General features: G+C 44.6%; 1 protein-coding gene across 5 annotated transcripts in view; it reads left to right on the forward strand.

Annotated features, from left to right (window-relative positions):
• Positions 1-4050: 4050 nt before the first annotated feature.
• Pank1 (pantothenate kinase 1) overlaps positions 4051-18069 on the forward strand; it is a 73025-nt gene continuing 59006 nt past the window's right edge. Inside the window, exon 1 of one of the 5 annotated variants that reach the window (XM_052762080.1) lies at positions 4051-4709. In XM_052762080.1, the coding sequence (XP_052618040.1) occupies positions 4154-4709 (556 nt within the window). In that variant the 5' untranslated portion in view covers positions 4051-4153. Of the gene's footprint in view, positions 4710-5334; positions 5513-13194; positions 13505-18069 lie in introns of those variants that run through there. The other 4 variants (XM_052762079.1, XM_052762082.1, XM_052762083.1 and 1 more) reach the window with 4 other exon arrangements.

The raw sequence follows: 18069 nt of genomic DNA on the forward strand, positions 1-18069 counted from the left end.
TATTCCTGCCTCAGCCTCCTGAGTGCTGGGATTACGGACATGAGCCACCACACCCATCTCCAACTCCAAGGCCCTCTTTTGAAAAAGAAAATTAAGGCTGGAGATATGGCTTGGCCGTTAAAGGCAACGAAAAAAAATATAAAAAAGAAAATTAAAAAACGTAAAAACTTTCTGCTGGGTGAAGTATCTGTAACCCCAGAACTTGGGAGGTAGAGACGGGAGAATCAAGATTACCAGGCTATCCTTGGCTGCATGGTTATTTCAAGGACTAGCAGAACAGACAAAATGCTCAGAGTGGTATCATATACCCCTAGTCCCAGGCAGAGGCACATAGAACTTTGAAAGTTCAAGGCCAGCCTGGTCTACAAATTGAGTCCCAGACTAGACAGCTAGGACTACACAGTGAGATACTTAAAAAACAAAACAAAACAGGAAAAGTAAAACTTTCAGCTGGCTGGGAGGTGGTGGCACACGCCTTTAATCCCAGCACTGGGGAGGCAGATGTAGGTTTTTAGAGATAGCCCTGCCCCTATACCTTGCCAATGTACCCTTTCATCTAACTGTTCATCTGAACTCTTTATGGAAAGTGGGTAAACCTAAGGAAAGTATTTCTATGAGTTATGTCCTATCTCAACAACTACAAAACCAGCTATAACATCGTAAGGAATAAAGGATCGTTTATTGTGGAGCCCAATATGGGTAACCATGTCCCAAGAACACAGATTCAGATGACCTCAAATCCCATGTTCCAATGTGGTAACAATTTCATGCGGGTTTTTGTTTGTTTGTTTGTTTTTGTTTGTTTGTTTTATTTGAAACAAGGTCTCTCTGTTATGTAACTCTGGCTGTCTGGTTGTCCTGGAGTTTGAGGGCAACCTGGTCTACAGAGTGAGTTCCAGGATAGCAAGGAATAAATAGAGAAACCCTGTCTTGAAAAACCAAAACCAAAAAAAAAAAAAAAAAAAAACCAAAAAACAAAAAACAACAACAACAACAAAATTCTCGACTGGATTTATTGGTACAGACCTGTAATCCTATCTACTCAGAATCACAAATCCAAGGCCTGCTTGGCTACAGAGTGAGGTCAAGACCAGCTTTGGCAAATTAGTGAGATCCTGCCTCAAAATACTCAAAGGGAGTTGGGGCACTAACTCAGTGGTGAAGGGCTTGGCTGGCATGTGCAAAGCCCTAGCCAATTCACGGAACAGAAGAAAAAGCGTGTAGACTCTGGATCATCTTATGGCACTGAGGTGAGAACACCAATGCTCTCTGTGTTTCCAGTAAACCTTCTGAGTGCAGCAAAGGTGTCATTTTGCCGTCATATCCCTAGAGTCTGTTTTAGGGTCTTCAGCATATACGCACTTAATAAATGGTTAACAAATCATGAATGAGCAGATGGAGAGAAGTAGCTTGTGAGCCTCCCCTTTCAGCACTCCCAAACATTATTTGTTCCAGCTCTCCTGGAGCATATGATGGCTCATGTTCACCACCTACACACACCCTTGAATAAACCTGTGGGATGTCACCTGGCTTCCCTCCGGCTGTAACCAGGGCACCAGCCTGAAAGGGGAGCAGGTGAGAGACGTTCTGTACCAGGACTTTTGCCCTGTCTGGGTCTGAGCCACTTGGCTCGGCCTCCCTCGCCATGCCTGGGAATCAAGCTGGAGGATGTGTCCTTGAAGTTACTTCGGTGCTAATCAACTCAGCTTGAGTCTGTGAGAATTTGAATACGGAGAAGTGGCAATGGGGGCTTTTTAGCAAATTTACTGAATAAAGTGAGAACCCCCAAGACCAGAGTCACTTGTTCAGCCCCAAGTGATCATCCAGAGCTTCCTGGAGAAACAGTGATGAAGAGTCATCTGCCTTAATCAAGTGTACAGAGTAATGGGGGAAATAGTGATCAAATGAGATGTAACTGCATCATTTCAACCACACATATTTCTATTCATTCATTTCATCTTTGTAGCAATGCGGTGATAACCCAATATTGTGGCCATCGAAAACTAAGGGAACATATGCATTTTATTTTAACAGTACTGGGAACTGAACCTAGAACCTTGGGCATGCTATGCTAGCCAAATGCTCTATCATGGAGCTATACATCTCCAGCTATCTTACTTTGATTTTGAGACAGGGTTCCATTAAGTTTTCAAAACCGGCCTGAACAGACTAAGCAGCCAAGGCAGGCCTTGAACTTGAGGTCTTCCTGGTTTAGCCTCCTGAGTAGCTGGGATTCCAGGCCTGTGTCACTAGGTAGGTTACGTGTACTTTACAGGCAGAATAAGGAGGTGTGGACAGGTATAGGGATCGGGAGAGATGATTATAGCCCGAAGGAGCAAGTTGTCAAGGAACGGAGCTGAAAGCCGCAGATGGGCAGGGGCTGGATTACCTAAGGCAACTTCTCGGAGTCATTAAATATTATGAACTCACAGAAGCAGAGAGGTTAGTGACTTAGGTTGAATTCTAGCTTTGTTCTTTTTTTTTTTTTTAAAAAAAAAACAATTTATTTATTTGTATTTTATGTACATTGGTGTTTTTGCTTGCATGTATGTCTTGTGTGAGGGTGTTGGATCCCCTGGAACAGTTGTAAGCTGCCATGTGGGAACCCAGGTCCTCTGGAAGAGCAGCCAGTGTTCTTAATCACTGAGCCATCTCTCCAGCACCCCACCCTCCACCCCCGCACCCCTCCGGCTTTGTCTTAAGCTCAGTTATTTCTCTGTACCTCAGTTTGCTTGCCTGAAAATACAAGTGGAAGGAACACAGTGGATTCATTGATGAAAATGTGATTCTGGGAAGTGCTCTGCTGGAAGAAATCCTCAAAGCACCATGGATAAACCCTGGGCACAGTTAATGCCACTTTTGGACCCCTGGAAGATTTAGTTCAAGGGATGGGTAGGTTAACCATACGTCACTTTTGCGAAGATTAAGGTAGAGGGAAGTTCATCTTGTCGAAGCTGGCCAGTTTGGGGGACATTAACAGATTTTTCAGAGGGTCAGATAGTTTAGTTTCAGCTTGGTGATGTGAAACTTACGAGAGGGGCTTCCATTTGGACTCAGTCTGCCCTATCCATAGCAGTTTGGAACAATGGCCTGCGGTTTTTTTTAATGTTCTCTCTGTTCCTTTGTGGGGGTAGAACGAACCCCGTGCTAGGAAGCATCCTTACTCCGGAGTTCTATTCCTTGAGCCTGACTGTAATTTTCCTGTGAGCATTTATTATGAACCAAGGTTGCATGCACTAGGTACTTTTGTGAAAAACAAGAGCCCCCTTTGGACAGATAGAAACGTTTAGGCCACACGAGATCACCAGCACCTGAGTATGTCCCGCCTATTGGGCACGGCCACTCTGGTTGCCTATTACAGGTGTATTCCATACTGAATTTGTCTTTTGCTCGGTGACAGTAGGAATCAGCACTGAGGGCTAACTCAGAGCTCATGGTGCTGCTTCCCCTTTATAACCAGGGGCAACTTTTTACTCCATGAACAACAGGAGAGGACGTTGTCCCCCTCGGTCTTTTCTGGGTGAGGAATGCGCTTTTTATAGCTTGGGATCGTATCTGTTTACTTGGTCTCTTCGAGCACGGGTTATTCCTGCCTAGTTTTGTCCTTCACTGTCCTTACACTGTATTCCTAGGTTTCCTCTCTGCAAAAGACAACTAACTCAAGAACACATGCTGTTTGTGTGCGTGTGCCAGCCAAAGAATTTCACTCCCCTCCTTCTCCAAGGCTGCCTACCTTTCTATAAATAATTGTTCTCTTCCCTCCCTTCAGACCTCGGAGTAGTTTGGTGACATTAACGCACGCGCGCAGGAACACACACTTTCGGGGGGCGGGGGTGTGAGCATGAGTGACCTTGTAAAGGTACTAGCCCACTGGGGATAGGATTAGCAAACCTGAAACCTCTGCAAATATTTGGCTTCCTCCCACATTCCTCCCGAGGCTTCTGGCTGTCTCGTGCCTACCTCACCCAGTACCCTTTAGGCTCGCTTCGACACACAAAGCCCGATCCGCCTATCTCCTCTTCGCAAACCCTGAGAACTTCATTCCGCACGTTAAAACTCGTCGGTGGCGGTGGCGGGCAGGACTGGGCATGCTCAGTGGCGGGGACAGGTCTGGGAGGCGAGGAAGCCGCATTTGAAGTGGCTCGGCCTGGGGATGAGGGGGAGGCGGGCGCCCCGGCCGGGGTCCGCGGAGGTTCCCGGTGCGGCACGCGAGGCCGACATGCTGCGGGCGGGAGCAGCCAGCCCGGCGCGCGGAGGCCAGGTCGCGGAAGACACGGGGGCGCCGGCGGGAGGAGGGGAGGAGCGCCCGGGCCGCCAGCCCCCGGCCGCGGCGCCGAGGCTGCCGGATAGCAAGGCGCAGGGAGGATCGGAGGATAGGAGGACGCCCGACCGTGACCTCCAGCGAGGCCGCCTGAGCCGGAGCCCGCGCACCGCTCCGCCAGCCCCGGGCATGGGCGACCGCGGCGCGCAGCACGAGCGCGCGGCCCTGCAGTCCCCGGGGCCCCCCGAGGGCGCCGCGGCCGCCGTGAACGGGCTGCTGCACAACGGCTTCCACCCGCCGCCGCCCGCCTGCAGCCGCGACCCGCCGCCCGCACGCTTCCAGCTCTTGTCGGAGCTGCAGCCGCAGCCGCTGTTCTCCCAGCATGACTCTCCGGCCAAGAAATGCCGGCTGCGGAGGAGGATGGACTCCGGGAGGAAGAACAGGCCGCGTAAGTCCCGACGGGAGGGAACGGCGGTGCCTGCTGTTGAGGGGGCGGCCAAGCGCCCTCTCGGGACTGCATCCTCCCTAGAGGCGCTGAGCGCTGAAGGTGGTGGCCCGCGGTGGTGCCTGGCTAGTCCTATCCGCCTGACACTAACTGTAGCTGGTCTCTCGGTCATAGTGGAGAAAAGGCGAACGCTCTGCCCGCCCTTATTGGTGGCCCGGTGCATGCACCCGACTGATCTTGGGTCTAGGACTAGGGATAGGGACAGGCTGGCACAGCTCCGGCTCACTGCTCCCTTCTCCGAGCTCATCTTTTGGGGTTAGGAGCTCAGGCTACCAAGCTTGCCCTTTGAATCGCAGAGCAACCGCCAGTATCTTGGGCCGGTTGGCAAGCTTAAGTCTGGAGGCGTGGAGTTTGACAATCCCCCAAAATCACAGCCTATTAAACAGTGTTTCTACAACAGCCAGTGAGACGGCCTGTGTGGAGGGAAACACCCACTGACACCATGTGGGCCGGAACTATGTGGACCAATAAGGCCTGCAGGTGGATTATTTTATTTATTTATTTTTTTCTGGAGTGGGTAGAGTTGAGTGTTTGTAATTGTACAGAGCTGAAAGTGCGTTGTTTCACAATCCGAGACTTGTATATATAATGGTAGATTGTAAAGGGTACCTTCTCCTCCTGACTGTTCTGGGATGTCAGTTTGTAGGTAGAGTTGACTGTTTTTTTCTTATCTGAGCCTAACTCCATTCAACTGGTTACCTCTTTGTGAGTGTCTTTAATGAAGCTTATAAATGGCAAAAAGCAAAGTAAGTAGAGTGCATGTTAAAGTGAACGCATTCAAACGTGTACTTTTTGCATATAAATTACTGTTTGGTGTTGGGAAATGACTTGATTGGGTTTAAATTTCTGTAAAAGTTTGATCTTTGGCAAACAGCATAACTCCTTCAGCCTTTGTTGGTGATTTTTATCTCCTTTCATAGCTTTTCTGCAGTGCATTAGTTTCTAAAACTTTGGAAAACGCTTGAACATGACTGTGGGTGAATCCAGGGCACGCATTTCGTAGGTCTGAAATGTTAAGGTGTGTGTGGAATTTGGAAACTACACAGTAGGTTTGGTTTGGCTGTGGCTGTAAGACAGTTATTTAGTGTCCGAGTTCTTGCAGACTTTTTTATAGTTCTTGGAAATTTATTTTATGAAATTCATATTGACTGATACCTGTGTCTTATTCATTGGTTTTACTTCTGTGAAACCACATTTTAGTTACTTCTCTGATCTGCATTTTAAAGAGTTTACTATAGTTTTCAATGACAATAGCTAGACTCCAAGAAAGAACTAAGCAGGAATGTTGGCAGAGACCTACGATCCCAACACTGGGGAGTATGAGTGAGGAGACTCCAGTTTGAGACCAGCCTGATCTACAGTGACTTGCAGGGGTGGCAGAGAGGCAGAGTTGATGGCTTGAATTGTCTTTTTCTTGTTGTGGCTTTTCTTTTTTACTGTGTGGTGGTGGGTATGTGGGTGTGAGCACACCGCAACAGCCAAGGAGGTGAGGACAACTTGGAAGAGTTGGTTTCTCCTTCCAACATGTGGGTTCCAGTGATCCAACTCAGGTCATCAAACTCATGGCGGCAAGGGCCCTGCCTTGCTGAGCTGTCTCTCTGGTGTTTTAGAGACGGATTTTGTGATCCAGCCCCAGGCTGGCCTGTAACTCTTGGTATTCATCATGCCTCAGCCTCCTGAGGATCACGAGCCTCTACCATCATGCCTTACTCTGAATGTCTTAAAATACGTTTTGAGGAATTGAAAATACAGTCTCTAACAGTGATTTGAAGAAAGAGAAAAACTAATCTAAGCTTTAACCATGCTTATAAAGCTATAGGGATTATTTTAAAATAAAATGTCAGAAGTTAAGGGGCTTGTGTTTCTGACAGAAAAGTAAAAACTTTTCATCCTTTTTTATTTACGAATTCTGTTTTTTTTATAAGTTATTTATTTACCTTTTTTTTTTTCCAGATAGGATCTCCTGTAGCCCAGGCTGGCCTCAAACTCCAAGTGTACCAAAGATTAACCTTGCGCTCCTTGATCCTCCTGTTTCTACAGTAAACCACCACACTTGGTTTATTTACAACTTTTTGTTTGTTTGCTCTTTGAGGTAGGGTCTCACATGTAGCATCAGCTATCTTGGGAATAAGCTAGTTGCAAAGATCCGTCTGGCTCTGCTTTTTGAGTGCTGAGATTAAAGGTGTGTGTCACCACCCTGGCTTATATACTAATTTTTAAAGGATTTGATCATAGCTTGTTTTTCATTATCCTACTATGTTTAATTTTCTTAGGTTTGATCACATATTGCATTTTTTAAATTTTTTTTTAAAATTTTATGTGTATGAATGTTTTGCCTACATGTATACCTCTATACCACATGTGTGCCTGGTACCATCAGAGGTAAGAGGAGGGCATCAGGTCCCCTGGTACTGAAGTCACAGGTAGTTGTGAGCCACCATTTAGGGGCTGGTCCAAACCTATGTCTCTGCAAGAGCAACTAATGTTCTTAACTACTGAGCCATCTCTGCAGCCCTGAAACACAGTTCTGAAATAAATTGTGCATGCTCTAAGGAGTACGCCTGTACATTTCACTACCAAAGTTTCTTACTTACAACTAGGCTTAGCACAAAAGAGATGGCTTGGCAGTTAAGAGTGTGTGCTTGCTTTTCCAGGAGACCAGGCTTTGGTTTCTAGCACCCACATCAGAAGGCTCACAACTATCTGTAACTCCAACCCTATGGGATCTGATACCCTCTTCTGGCCTGTGAAGACACCTGCGCACATGCCTCATACACATGTATATATAAATTAAAACAAAGAAACAAAACACACACCCACAAAAACCCTTAAAACCAAAAGTCTCTGAGTACGAAGGTGTTCTAACTTAGAAATTAGTCAGGAGGCTGAAAGAATGGCTCAGTAGAAGAAGATGTAGACACCCAGCGTCCAAAACTCCCTGGGATTCACTCCCAGCACCTTCCAAAAATCAGATCAGTTACTTGTTGGTATTACTAAACAAGGAGAGGAGAATGTTGTCATCTCAATGTCATCCTACCTTACTTACTCCCTGTAGACCTTTGCTAAGACTAACTTCTTCATCAGGTTTCTGAGTTACTTTGTCTGCCCCTTCCTCTTAGCAGGCATGAGATAAACTACGGTACCAGTGCTCTTGGAATGCTGGAGTTGAACTAGATGTTGTTTCTTATACTTGCAGGATTCCATGATGTTTCAGAGCTGACAAATCTTGCTTTGTGAGCTCTGTACTAGTTGTCTAGCCGGCTATATGAGTGAGCATTTAATTATGTTCTCATGTATTTGTGTGTGTATTAGGGGTGTGTGTGTGTGTGTGTGTGTGTGTGTGTGTGTGTGTGTGTGTGTGTGCTGGGTATTGAAACTAGGGCCTCCCACGTGCCCAAAACATACTGGCCCACAGAGCTACTCCTAAGCCCTGCCTGACTCTCACCCTCACTACCTTTGTTGACTGCTTTTGTTACTTCCTTTACAGGTAAGTTGGAAGTCTGATTAAAAATGATGTATTCTCATGTACTTTGAAATGGAGAAGCGTGCATATGTGATTGGTATTGAAGCAGAAAAATGGTTCAAGTGGCATCACCACCTCACTGGATAGTTGCCTCCATTTCTGTAGCTGATTTTGTCGGAAGACCTCCAGTGGTTCCCAATGAAGGATCCATAGAGAGGGTCCCTTGATCTACTCTGTTGTGCTGGTTTTATTATTATTTTTTTTTCCCCTGACAGCTCTCTGTTACATTTTATTTTGGTTAGTAGGTAGTTAATACTTGCCAACCGTTTTACTTCCAGCATTAAGCTAAAAGTAGTCCTGGTGATTTTATTTAGCACGCACATATACATGGATCAAAAAGTTCGCTTTGAAAAGCTGACTCAAAAGCACAAAGCAGGTTCCAATCGAGTTTAGGTTTCCTGGGGTGCCCCTCCCAACCCCGAGGAGGAGGTCAGGCTGGCTGGTGACATACTCTGCCGTGCTGATGTCTGTGACACAGGTGAAGTCGCCTGGCTGGGGTGGTCAACTCATTTCCAAAAGTCTGGAAATGAGTATAGCTCCCAGGTGCTAGGAATGCCTAACTCATTCGACCTTGTATAAAGGCACCCCTCCCTCCATCCAGATGACTTGGGTTTGAATTTCAGTTGTGTGGACGAAGCTCGTACTCAACCTTTGTGTTTCAGGATGAGTGAAAGGAAGGTAATCAGACCACGTAGCACTTGTGTGCGGATGACAGGAGAAAAATCTATACTCCCCCAGTGCCTTCCGGCTATCATCAGTAAACACCGTTGGCCACCATGAATCTCAGGACGGGCAATGGAGCAGTAGATGCTGCCTCAGACTGGCTTCCTTTGAGAAAGCAATGCAGGCCTAAGTAAAAGAGACTGAACTTTATTAGTTCCAGCACTCCTAATCCCATACTTGTTTTTCTTTCCTCCAGAAATGTAGGAAAAGGTACTCATGGTTCCATCACTCAGAAAATAGCTGTTCTAGATACGGTGCTGGCTAGCGAGTAAGGGGGCTTGCAGCAAAGCCTGGTGGCCTGAGTTTGATTCTCCAGCCCCAAATAGTAGGAGAGAACTAGCTTCTGCAAGTTTATCCTCTGACCTCCACACCCACACTATGGCATATGTGCACACACATATACACACATTCACAAACTAAGATAGGTAAAAATAGAACTATGTAATACACACATACCATATACCACCCCCACATAATAACAAATAGTTCTGTTTTTGTTGTTGTTTTGGTTTGGTTTAGTATGTGGTTTTGGTAATTAATGAGTAGGAATATAGAGTACTTGTCTATGAATGAACAAAACCCCCGGGCTCCATTTCCAGCAGTGATCCCAAGCTTGCATATTATCCCATGCTCCTTATCCCGTCACATGGGAAGTAGGAGCTAGAGGATCAGGAGTTCAAGATCATCCTGCATAGCGAATTTGAATCTAGACTGGGATAGATACCACTCTGTCTCAATAAAACAAAATAAAACAAATATGGCATTTAAAAATTTTATGTTATTTATTTGTTTGAGATTGGCTTGCTCTGTAGCCCAGACTATGCTCAAACTCATGATTCTCTTGTCTCAGTCTCTAGACAGTTGGTATTACAGGCATACCCCCATATCAGCTACAATATGCTACATTTTAAGAGTAATTTTGAATGTTACTAAATTGAGATTTTGATAACATTTTTGTTGTTGTTGGGTTTTCTATTTGTTTGTTTTTGAAACAGTTTAGACTGGCTGGAACTCACTGCATAGTTCAGGATGGCCTAGAATTCATGGCAAGCTTCCTGTCTCAGCCTCCTAAGTGCTGAGATTACAGGCATGTGCCACTATGAGAGGCTTGCTTATTTGTTGTTTGCCTGTTTGTTTAGCTGTTGTTGTTGATTGATGCAGAATATCAGCTTGTATCTTTAGTCTGTAGCTAGGTCTTTACATCATGAAATGCACACACATAATGCAAACTGGATTGCAGCCAGCAGAACAACTCCTCATATAACAATTGCTTTGGGTTAGATGTTACAAGTTATCCACAGTTGACTTAAAGTATATTCCAGGCAACTGAGCCATTTCATGCAGAGCATGCATAGACTGTGGTATCCTCAGATGGGGAGGAGTCAGGGGCTCCTAGAACCAATCCACCACATGCATAGAGGAATAATGTAATAGTTTTGGATGCACACACAAAGGTGTGTATGTGTGTTAGAGTTGTGTGTGTTTAGGTGTGTGTGTGTGTATTGGGTATGTATGTTTAGGGCCGTGTGTGTGTGTGTGTGTGTGTGTGTGTGTGTGTGTGTGTGTGTGTGTGTTAGGTTGATGTGGTGGCACTTTGCCCAGCACATAATCCCAGCACTCAGGAGGTAGAGCGGGAAGATCTAAAGATTCAGGTTAGCTTGGGCTATGTAGGGAGTTCCAGGCCACTCTGAACTACATGGGGAGATTTTGTCTTTAAACAAAAAGAGGAAGAGAACAAGAAGAAGGAGGAGAGGAGGAGGAAGGAAGAAAGAGAGAAGGAAAGAAAAAATTAATGTAGGGGGGGAAGGAAGAGAAACACTAGTGATTTTAGATACAAGGGATATTGTTTTGGATGAGACACAGCATTAGTGGAAAGAATAGAAGAATACTTAGGTGGTAACTGGGCACACGGTACTTAGTATGAAAGGCAGGCACCATTTCCTTCCATCACATGGTAGCAGGCAGGAGTTACAGGTGATCCAAGCTGGTGGCCTTCTGATAAGGGGTTCTGATTTCTTGTATTATTCGAAGAGAGCATTGTGGTAGCAGAAAATGAATGAATCGTTATGTATTAACATGGATACAAACTTGACAAAAACTTAATCTGTTATCAGTTTTAGCTGCAATTGTGGAAGTACAGGACCTAAAGTTTTAAAATATTGAGATACTGTGCTCGGACACTTAGGCTTTACTTTTGAATTGGCCAATCAGAAAAGTCAGCATGAAAAGAAATAGGGAAAATTTTCTCATTGTTATTTGCAGAGTACAGATAAATCTGCCTTTCTTTTCTTCTTTAGTCAAAATCAGTCATTCCAGACAGACAAGAAGTAGTGCACATTCAATTACAAAATATTAAATGTAAGCAGGGGCTACCTTGTGGGTCCTGGTCAAATTGTCATCTCCTCCTCTATTCCTTGACAAGGTTTCATAGCACAGGCTGGCCTAGAACTCACTCTGCAGAACAGACTGATCTTGTCCTGTGTTCTTCCAGCCTCATCCTCCCAATGGCTGGGATTGCAGGCATGTGCTGCCATGCGCAGCTTTAAGTGTGCCAGTTATGTTCCAAATAGACTGAAATTGAAGGCCTAGGATGAGACGGCTCAGCAGGGTTGCCTCCAAACCTCACAGCTCATGACGAGCCAGTCTCTGCAGCACATGTAGGAGGAGGACTGACTTCTGCCAGCTGTTGTCCAGTCTTTATGTGCCCTCCCGCGCCACACACACACACACACACACACACACACACTACACACACACACAATGCACATGCACAGTACACACACAATACACATACACAATACACACAATACACACACACATTACACACAAACACACAATACACACATACACAATACACACAAACACACACAATACATACACAATACACATACACAGTACACACAAACACACAATACACACACAGTACACACAAACACACACAGTACACACAGACACACACGATACACACATATACATAATACACATACTACACATACCACACACACAATACACATGCACAATAAACATAAACACACATAATACACACAACACACACACACACAATACATACACACACACAATAAGTTTAAAATTTTTCCTTTGTCTCTGGTTAAGGATCAGGATTCTGTTAAGCGCACACAGTGTGGATCTGTTTGGTGTTATAACCAGAGCTGGAAATGGTGCTGTTAATTATTAGCTGTTAATTAAAATGAGGGACATTTTACAAGTGAATAAGATGAAACCTATTGCAACTTTGCCAAGAGCTGTCTGTAGTGGAAGTATTAGTTTTCACTGTCAGGTCTTTGTTTTGTTTGTTTTTTTGGTGCCAATTTGTGTGTTCATTGTGTATGTGTGTTACAAGCTATCTGTTTGGCATGATGGTTCATACATGGAAAGCCAGCAATATGGAGGCCAACGCAGGAGGATTGTCCAGAATTCAATTCCAGCTGGGCTACATAGTCAGTTTCTGGCCAGCCTGAGCTACTGAGAGAGACAGTCTCTCAAAAAAAAAAAAAAAAAAAAACCAAAACAAAATAACTTCTCCACCCCACCCCCAGTATCTAGGATTGAACCCAAGACATTGTACGTGCTAGACAAGTAGTATCTCATGAGCTATAGCCCCAGCCCTGTTTGATTTTTATTACATTTAAGTAGTGTGCCTTAGCTTTAATATGTGTGCCAATACTCACCCACCTTGGAATGACAATATTCTAATTCATACATTAAAAACTTCAGTGTACTCAGTACTCAGTGTGACATTTGGGTAACATTTTTTTTATAGATAGTACAGTTGTCAAGCTTGGTATCGTGTTATCTAATTTATGACACCTTTTAGATGCCTCGAGTTGAATGGATATTTATGAGTATATTCTTCTCCCTGAGAATGTGTTTGAGAGTATTGGATGATTCAAAGGGGCGAGAGAATGCTATTGTTTAGGGGTAGCTATAGAAATCATGATCCTGGCCAATGTGATTTCTCTGTCATTTGGAGAGACTTGTGGCAGTTGTGGACGCCTGCGGGTAGCCATCGTTGAGTAAGAGCTGTGTACCTTTGTTCCAAGTTTGTTTTTACAAAAGTGCATGCACGTTCTCCATTGTGCAGGTGGGGAGAAGCTCAGAGGAATGAAGTGACCTGCCTGAAGACATGTAGATAGTGATTGTCAGGGCCATAATTATACCCAAGCCTATCTCCCTCTCCAGATGGCTTTCTTTTCTGTCACAATAAGCCTCTCATTTCATTGGGAATAGGGACCAGTTCTGTAAAACTGAAAGCAGATAGGTGTGTGCAGTCTGTCCAGCTTTGGCAGTAAGTTTATCCATGTCTACGAAAATAGCAATAGCCTACGTTAAGGAGCACCCAACTTCCTATGTGCTAAGTGGACCCCTTTATATGGTGCCCTGTGAGGTGAGGGTTACAGTTGCCTACAGATGAAGAAACAGAAGACACAGGGTTTTGACTCTGCTGGCCAGGAATTTCATGGAGTTCCAGAAGGTAAGTGTTCTATAGAGGAAAGAACTATGGAAAGATCAACTCTGGATTTAGACTCTGATTCTCCCCTAACTAGCAGTGTAGACTTGGGTGAGGTCCAAACTTCTCCGAGGTGCATTCATTAACAGGAACAGAGGTGTCCGTCTTACCAGCTGGAGAGAGGACCAGATATGGAAAACGTGTATAAAGTGTATGCTTATGCTTTGGATCATTTGAGGACTGGGTTTTAGAGTATTCTCTAATCCCATCTTCCATCACCTCCTGAAAGGAGATTTTCCAAATGTCCTTTGATGTTTCTAGAAGCAGGCCATATGGCAATCAAGTCTTAACTTCATTGTTACACTCATAGTTTGGCTCATTACACCCTGAGACCACACAGGCACGTCCTGTCCAAGAGTGATGTTGACTACTTAGTAAATAAGAGAAGTGAGTAGTGTTTTTTAACTGCTAATTTTGTGTCAGAACAATGTTTTTGTTTAATTTTAAACTATTTTTCAAATTACATTTAAGTGACATTACAGATATATGCCACAGTATGTCTGTGGTGGCCCACAGGACAGCTCTCAGGAGTTGATTCTGTCCTTCTGTCATGTGGGTCCTAGATCTTGAACTCGGGTCCTCAGATTTGGCAGCAAGTGCCTTTGCCCACTGAACCATCTCGTCGGCCCTTACAAAATTGTTTTTAAAGCAGTATCCTTTGATCTTGACTGATATCTCAGCCTTTAAGCAAGGCAGATAAAGATGAGAAGGATTAGAAAGATCACAGCTTTTCTTTTTCAGAACTGCAGGAATTGAACAAGATTTTGGAACAGCTGCGTCTAGCTCTTAGGCCATCTTTTTAACCTGTTCTCCGGGAAATGAAAAAATTGCCTTATAGTCTTCTGGTAGGTGACAGATGAGATGGATGTGTCTAGCTGTGTGTTGCCTTCAGCGTTACCATGAGGTCCTTCTTGTGCTCTGGCCTTGAGTTTCTACTGGGGCTGAGGCTGCAAGGACTCTACGTAGAGGAAGACTGTGTCTGCATAAACCTGTGAGCTGTGGCCAGCTTAGACAGTGCCAGTGACTTGAAGTTCTCTGGGGCTCTGGACGAGCAACCCCTTTATCTCCCAAGGTCAACTGTGCTGGGATAAAAAGGCAAGGGTGGGCTTGGTCAATGTTAAGCTTGATTCAAGTCAGCAGTATATTGAGGCTTCCTGAACAATGTAGGCACTCAATACCTGTTAGCTATTATTATTGGTGGTTGTACAGATGGTCTAGGTCAAAACCTGCCTCTTCTCCCCACGACTTCTACCCTGTGTTCCTTCACAATTTATCTAATCAGTCTTTTCCATGACAGCCCCTTAGATATTTTAGGATAGCTATATTATCTTAACTCTTCCTCTGGATCCTGAGTCCCTAAAGAACTAAGACTGGTCAATACTCCGTCTGCCAAGCCCTACTCATGTCGTTCAGTATGTGTGGTGTTGGGTTATTGGCCAGAATTAACTCAAGACCCCAAGAAAGCTCCTTGGGAGTGATGGGAATTAGAGGGCATGAGCTTGGTCGCCTTGGAATCAGATTTAATGATTGCGGTGGGACCCCATAGGAACTAATCAGTTTTATTCCTGTGGGCCAAGTACTGATGTGTTTTCAGTTTCCTGCGACTCTAAGCTGGTGGAACCTGGAGCAGTTGCTTGACAGTTACAGGTGTCAGCAGAGTCATGAGTGTGTGACTGAGGATCTGATTGTCTGTTTGCTATCCTGCTTCGACAACTACCTATGCTTTCAAATTTCGTACTTGTAGTTTTTGAGACTGGGTCTTGTTATGTTGTTGAAGCTGCCCTTGAGTTGTAGCTCCTCTGGCATCCGTCTCTCAAGCAGCTGGAGTTGTAGATGCACATCATCGTGTCTGATTCCAACTACCTGTAGCCCATGAAGAGGTTTGAAGCCAAGGTGGTGGCATGCTGGTAATAACAGCACTTGGCGGGAAACCGAGGCAGGAGAATCGTGAGCTCTATGTCAGCCAGGGGTACATAGCAAGACCTAAACAGAATAAAATCAAAATCAAAATAGATTAAAAACAACAACAACAAAAAGTTTGGCCAAGGGGATAATAATATTTTACCTTTAGGGGGTGTCCTTTCCCTCTGAAAGAAAGTTTTTTATTCTATTTATTTTTTTATTTTTGATATGGAGTTTCATGAGGCCAGAGTAACCTCAAATTCTCCCTGTAATTTCTCTGGGATTGCAGGTTTGTGCCACCCCTGGTTGCATGCAGTTCCATGAATCAAACACGGGGCCTTTTTTATGCTAGGCAGACACTCTGCCACTGAGCTACATGCCCAGCCCCTTGCAGAAGGTTTTTACCATGAGAAAGGTCCAGATAAAATTTATTCTTTGAGGTGACCATGTATTTGTAGTAGTACCATAATAAATTAGACTATGAGTGTAGTATAATTTGGGATTATGATATGCAAACCAGGAGTCCTGGTGGTGAGCTCAAGCCAGCTCATGCTGGAGGCAGGACTTGAATGTGCACGCTTCTTTGTAATTTTGCGTCCAATATTTTAGGCTGTGGTGGTTATATTTACACCATGAAAATTGGCAAGCAGGAAGCCAGTTATACGTGTACCAGTACTCCAGTAAAAGGACACAGGCTACAAACTAGAGAGAAGTAATCAGTCATACCAGTTGAATAACTGAAGCATTTGATGTAGAGAGCTAGAGGAAAGGTCAACAGTTTCTGCTTTGCCAAGTGTCACAGTGCTTGAAGATGAAAATCAGAAGAGGGAACCAGAGATCTTTATCCTTTACTTTTTTTTCATTTTTTGTTTGTTTTTTTTTTTTGTTTTTGAGACAAGGTGTTACTCTTAGCATAGACTAGCTTCAAACTGGCTATGTAACCCAGGCTGGACTTGAACTCAGGTAATCCTCCTGCCTCCACCCCTTTGGATTGGTTATCAGTATAGATCACCACACCCAGCAGGAATCCTTCTTTCCTTCCCCTCTTCTTCCCCCTTTTCCTCCCTGCCTCCTTCCCTCCCTCCTTTCCTTCCTTCCTCCTCCTCCTCTCCCCTCCTCCTCATCTTCCTTCTCCTTCCTCTTCTTTCCTTGTGACGGGATCTTTTGTGGCCCAGGCAGTTCAGAAACTACTCATTATGTAAATGAAAATGACCTGAGTCTTGATCATCTTGCTTCCACTGCCCAGGTGGGTTTCAGGGTACTATCTTCCAGGGTTTCAGAGTACTCCCTCCCAGGGTTTCAGGGTACTATCTCCCAGGGTTTCAGGGTACTCCCTTCTAGGCTTCAGGGTACTCCCACGAGGGTTTCAGGGTACTACCTACCTCTTGGCTCTTGCTGGAATGTTTAGGAAAGTTATTCAAGCCAGGGGTGGCCCATATGCCTGTAATCCCCACAGGCATCCAGCAGGTGAAGACAAGGAATTTGGGGTCGTCCTCAGTTATAAAGCACATTTGAGGCTGGCCTGATCAACATAGTTCCAGACCAGCCAGGCTTCCAAATAAATAAATAAATAAATAAATAAATAAATAAACAAACAAACAAGTTAATTGTAAAGAAAGAATGAGGGGAAAGTATAGGATGTAGCACAGTGGTAGGACATCTGCCTAGCATGTACGGAGCCCTGGCTTCTGTTCTTGATTTGGGGGAAAAAATGTCCTAGACATACTTGAGGGTCCACTATGACATGAGATAGAATTTCTTTAGAACCATATTGCAATAACCTCTTTCTTCTTGTTAGATTGCTATTCCAAACACAGTTGGGCTCGGTGCCAGGTTGACCAATTGGTTAGTCAATGAGGTCAAGGAACTGTAGTTCACTGTGCATGCACTGGGGTAGGGGGCATTGAAAAGAGAAGAAAATGTGTTTACTCATGCTTGTAGATAAATGTACCTGTGTGTACCAAACATTTAGCCCCAGGAAAATCATAACCTTAGATTTAGTTATATGTGTCTCATGATTCACTGTCATTGTTTTCGAATGACTTGAATTATTTTGAGGTCCTTGTTCACTGTGATTTGGAAAGCAGCAAGTGTTTGCCTTTAAATAGCTTTAAACAAGGCTTCAGTTGGGCCCATCGCCCTCTCTGAGGTGATTATTTGGTTTATTTGAAGCAGGGTCTCATGGAGACAGGCTGGCCCCAGACTTTTGTGATGTAGCGGAGGATGACCTCAGACTCACGGTTCTTTTGCCTCTACTTCTCAGGTGTTGGTCAGGCCTGTGCCACCTGTGAGGTGACGTACAATGACTAACTGCTATTGGAGTGTCAGGGTGCAGTGACCACGGTATCTCTATTTCATGTTTATTGCTATGGCAGGTAAATTAAAGTGTGTTCCAGCCAAGTAGAAAGGAAATTGTCCTGTTTGTTTCTATAAACAGGATCTGGGAGGCAAAATTGGGATGTTTCTGGCCAAGAACCATTCAGATTTTGTCTCAGAGATCACCTGTTGTGACTCCCTTGTTTTGAAAGAACATTTGGACAGTGCTGGGGTTTCAGAAAGCTTTTTTCTTAGGGAAAATTTAACCATGACTCAAAACTGGAGACCAGAGCGTTAGGAACTGCAAGTTC

This window comes from Peromyscus californicus, unplaced genomic scaffold, assembly GCF_007827085.1.
Source record: "Peromyscus californicus insignis strain IS unplaced genomic scaffold, ASM782708v3 Scaffold_4__1_contigs__length_199733344, whole genome shotgun sequence".
Classification (NCBI taxonomy): Eukaryota; Metazoa; Chordata; class Mammalia; order Rodentia; family Cricetidae; genus Peromyscus; species Peromyscus californicus.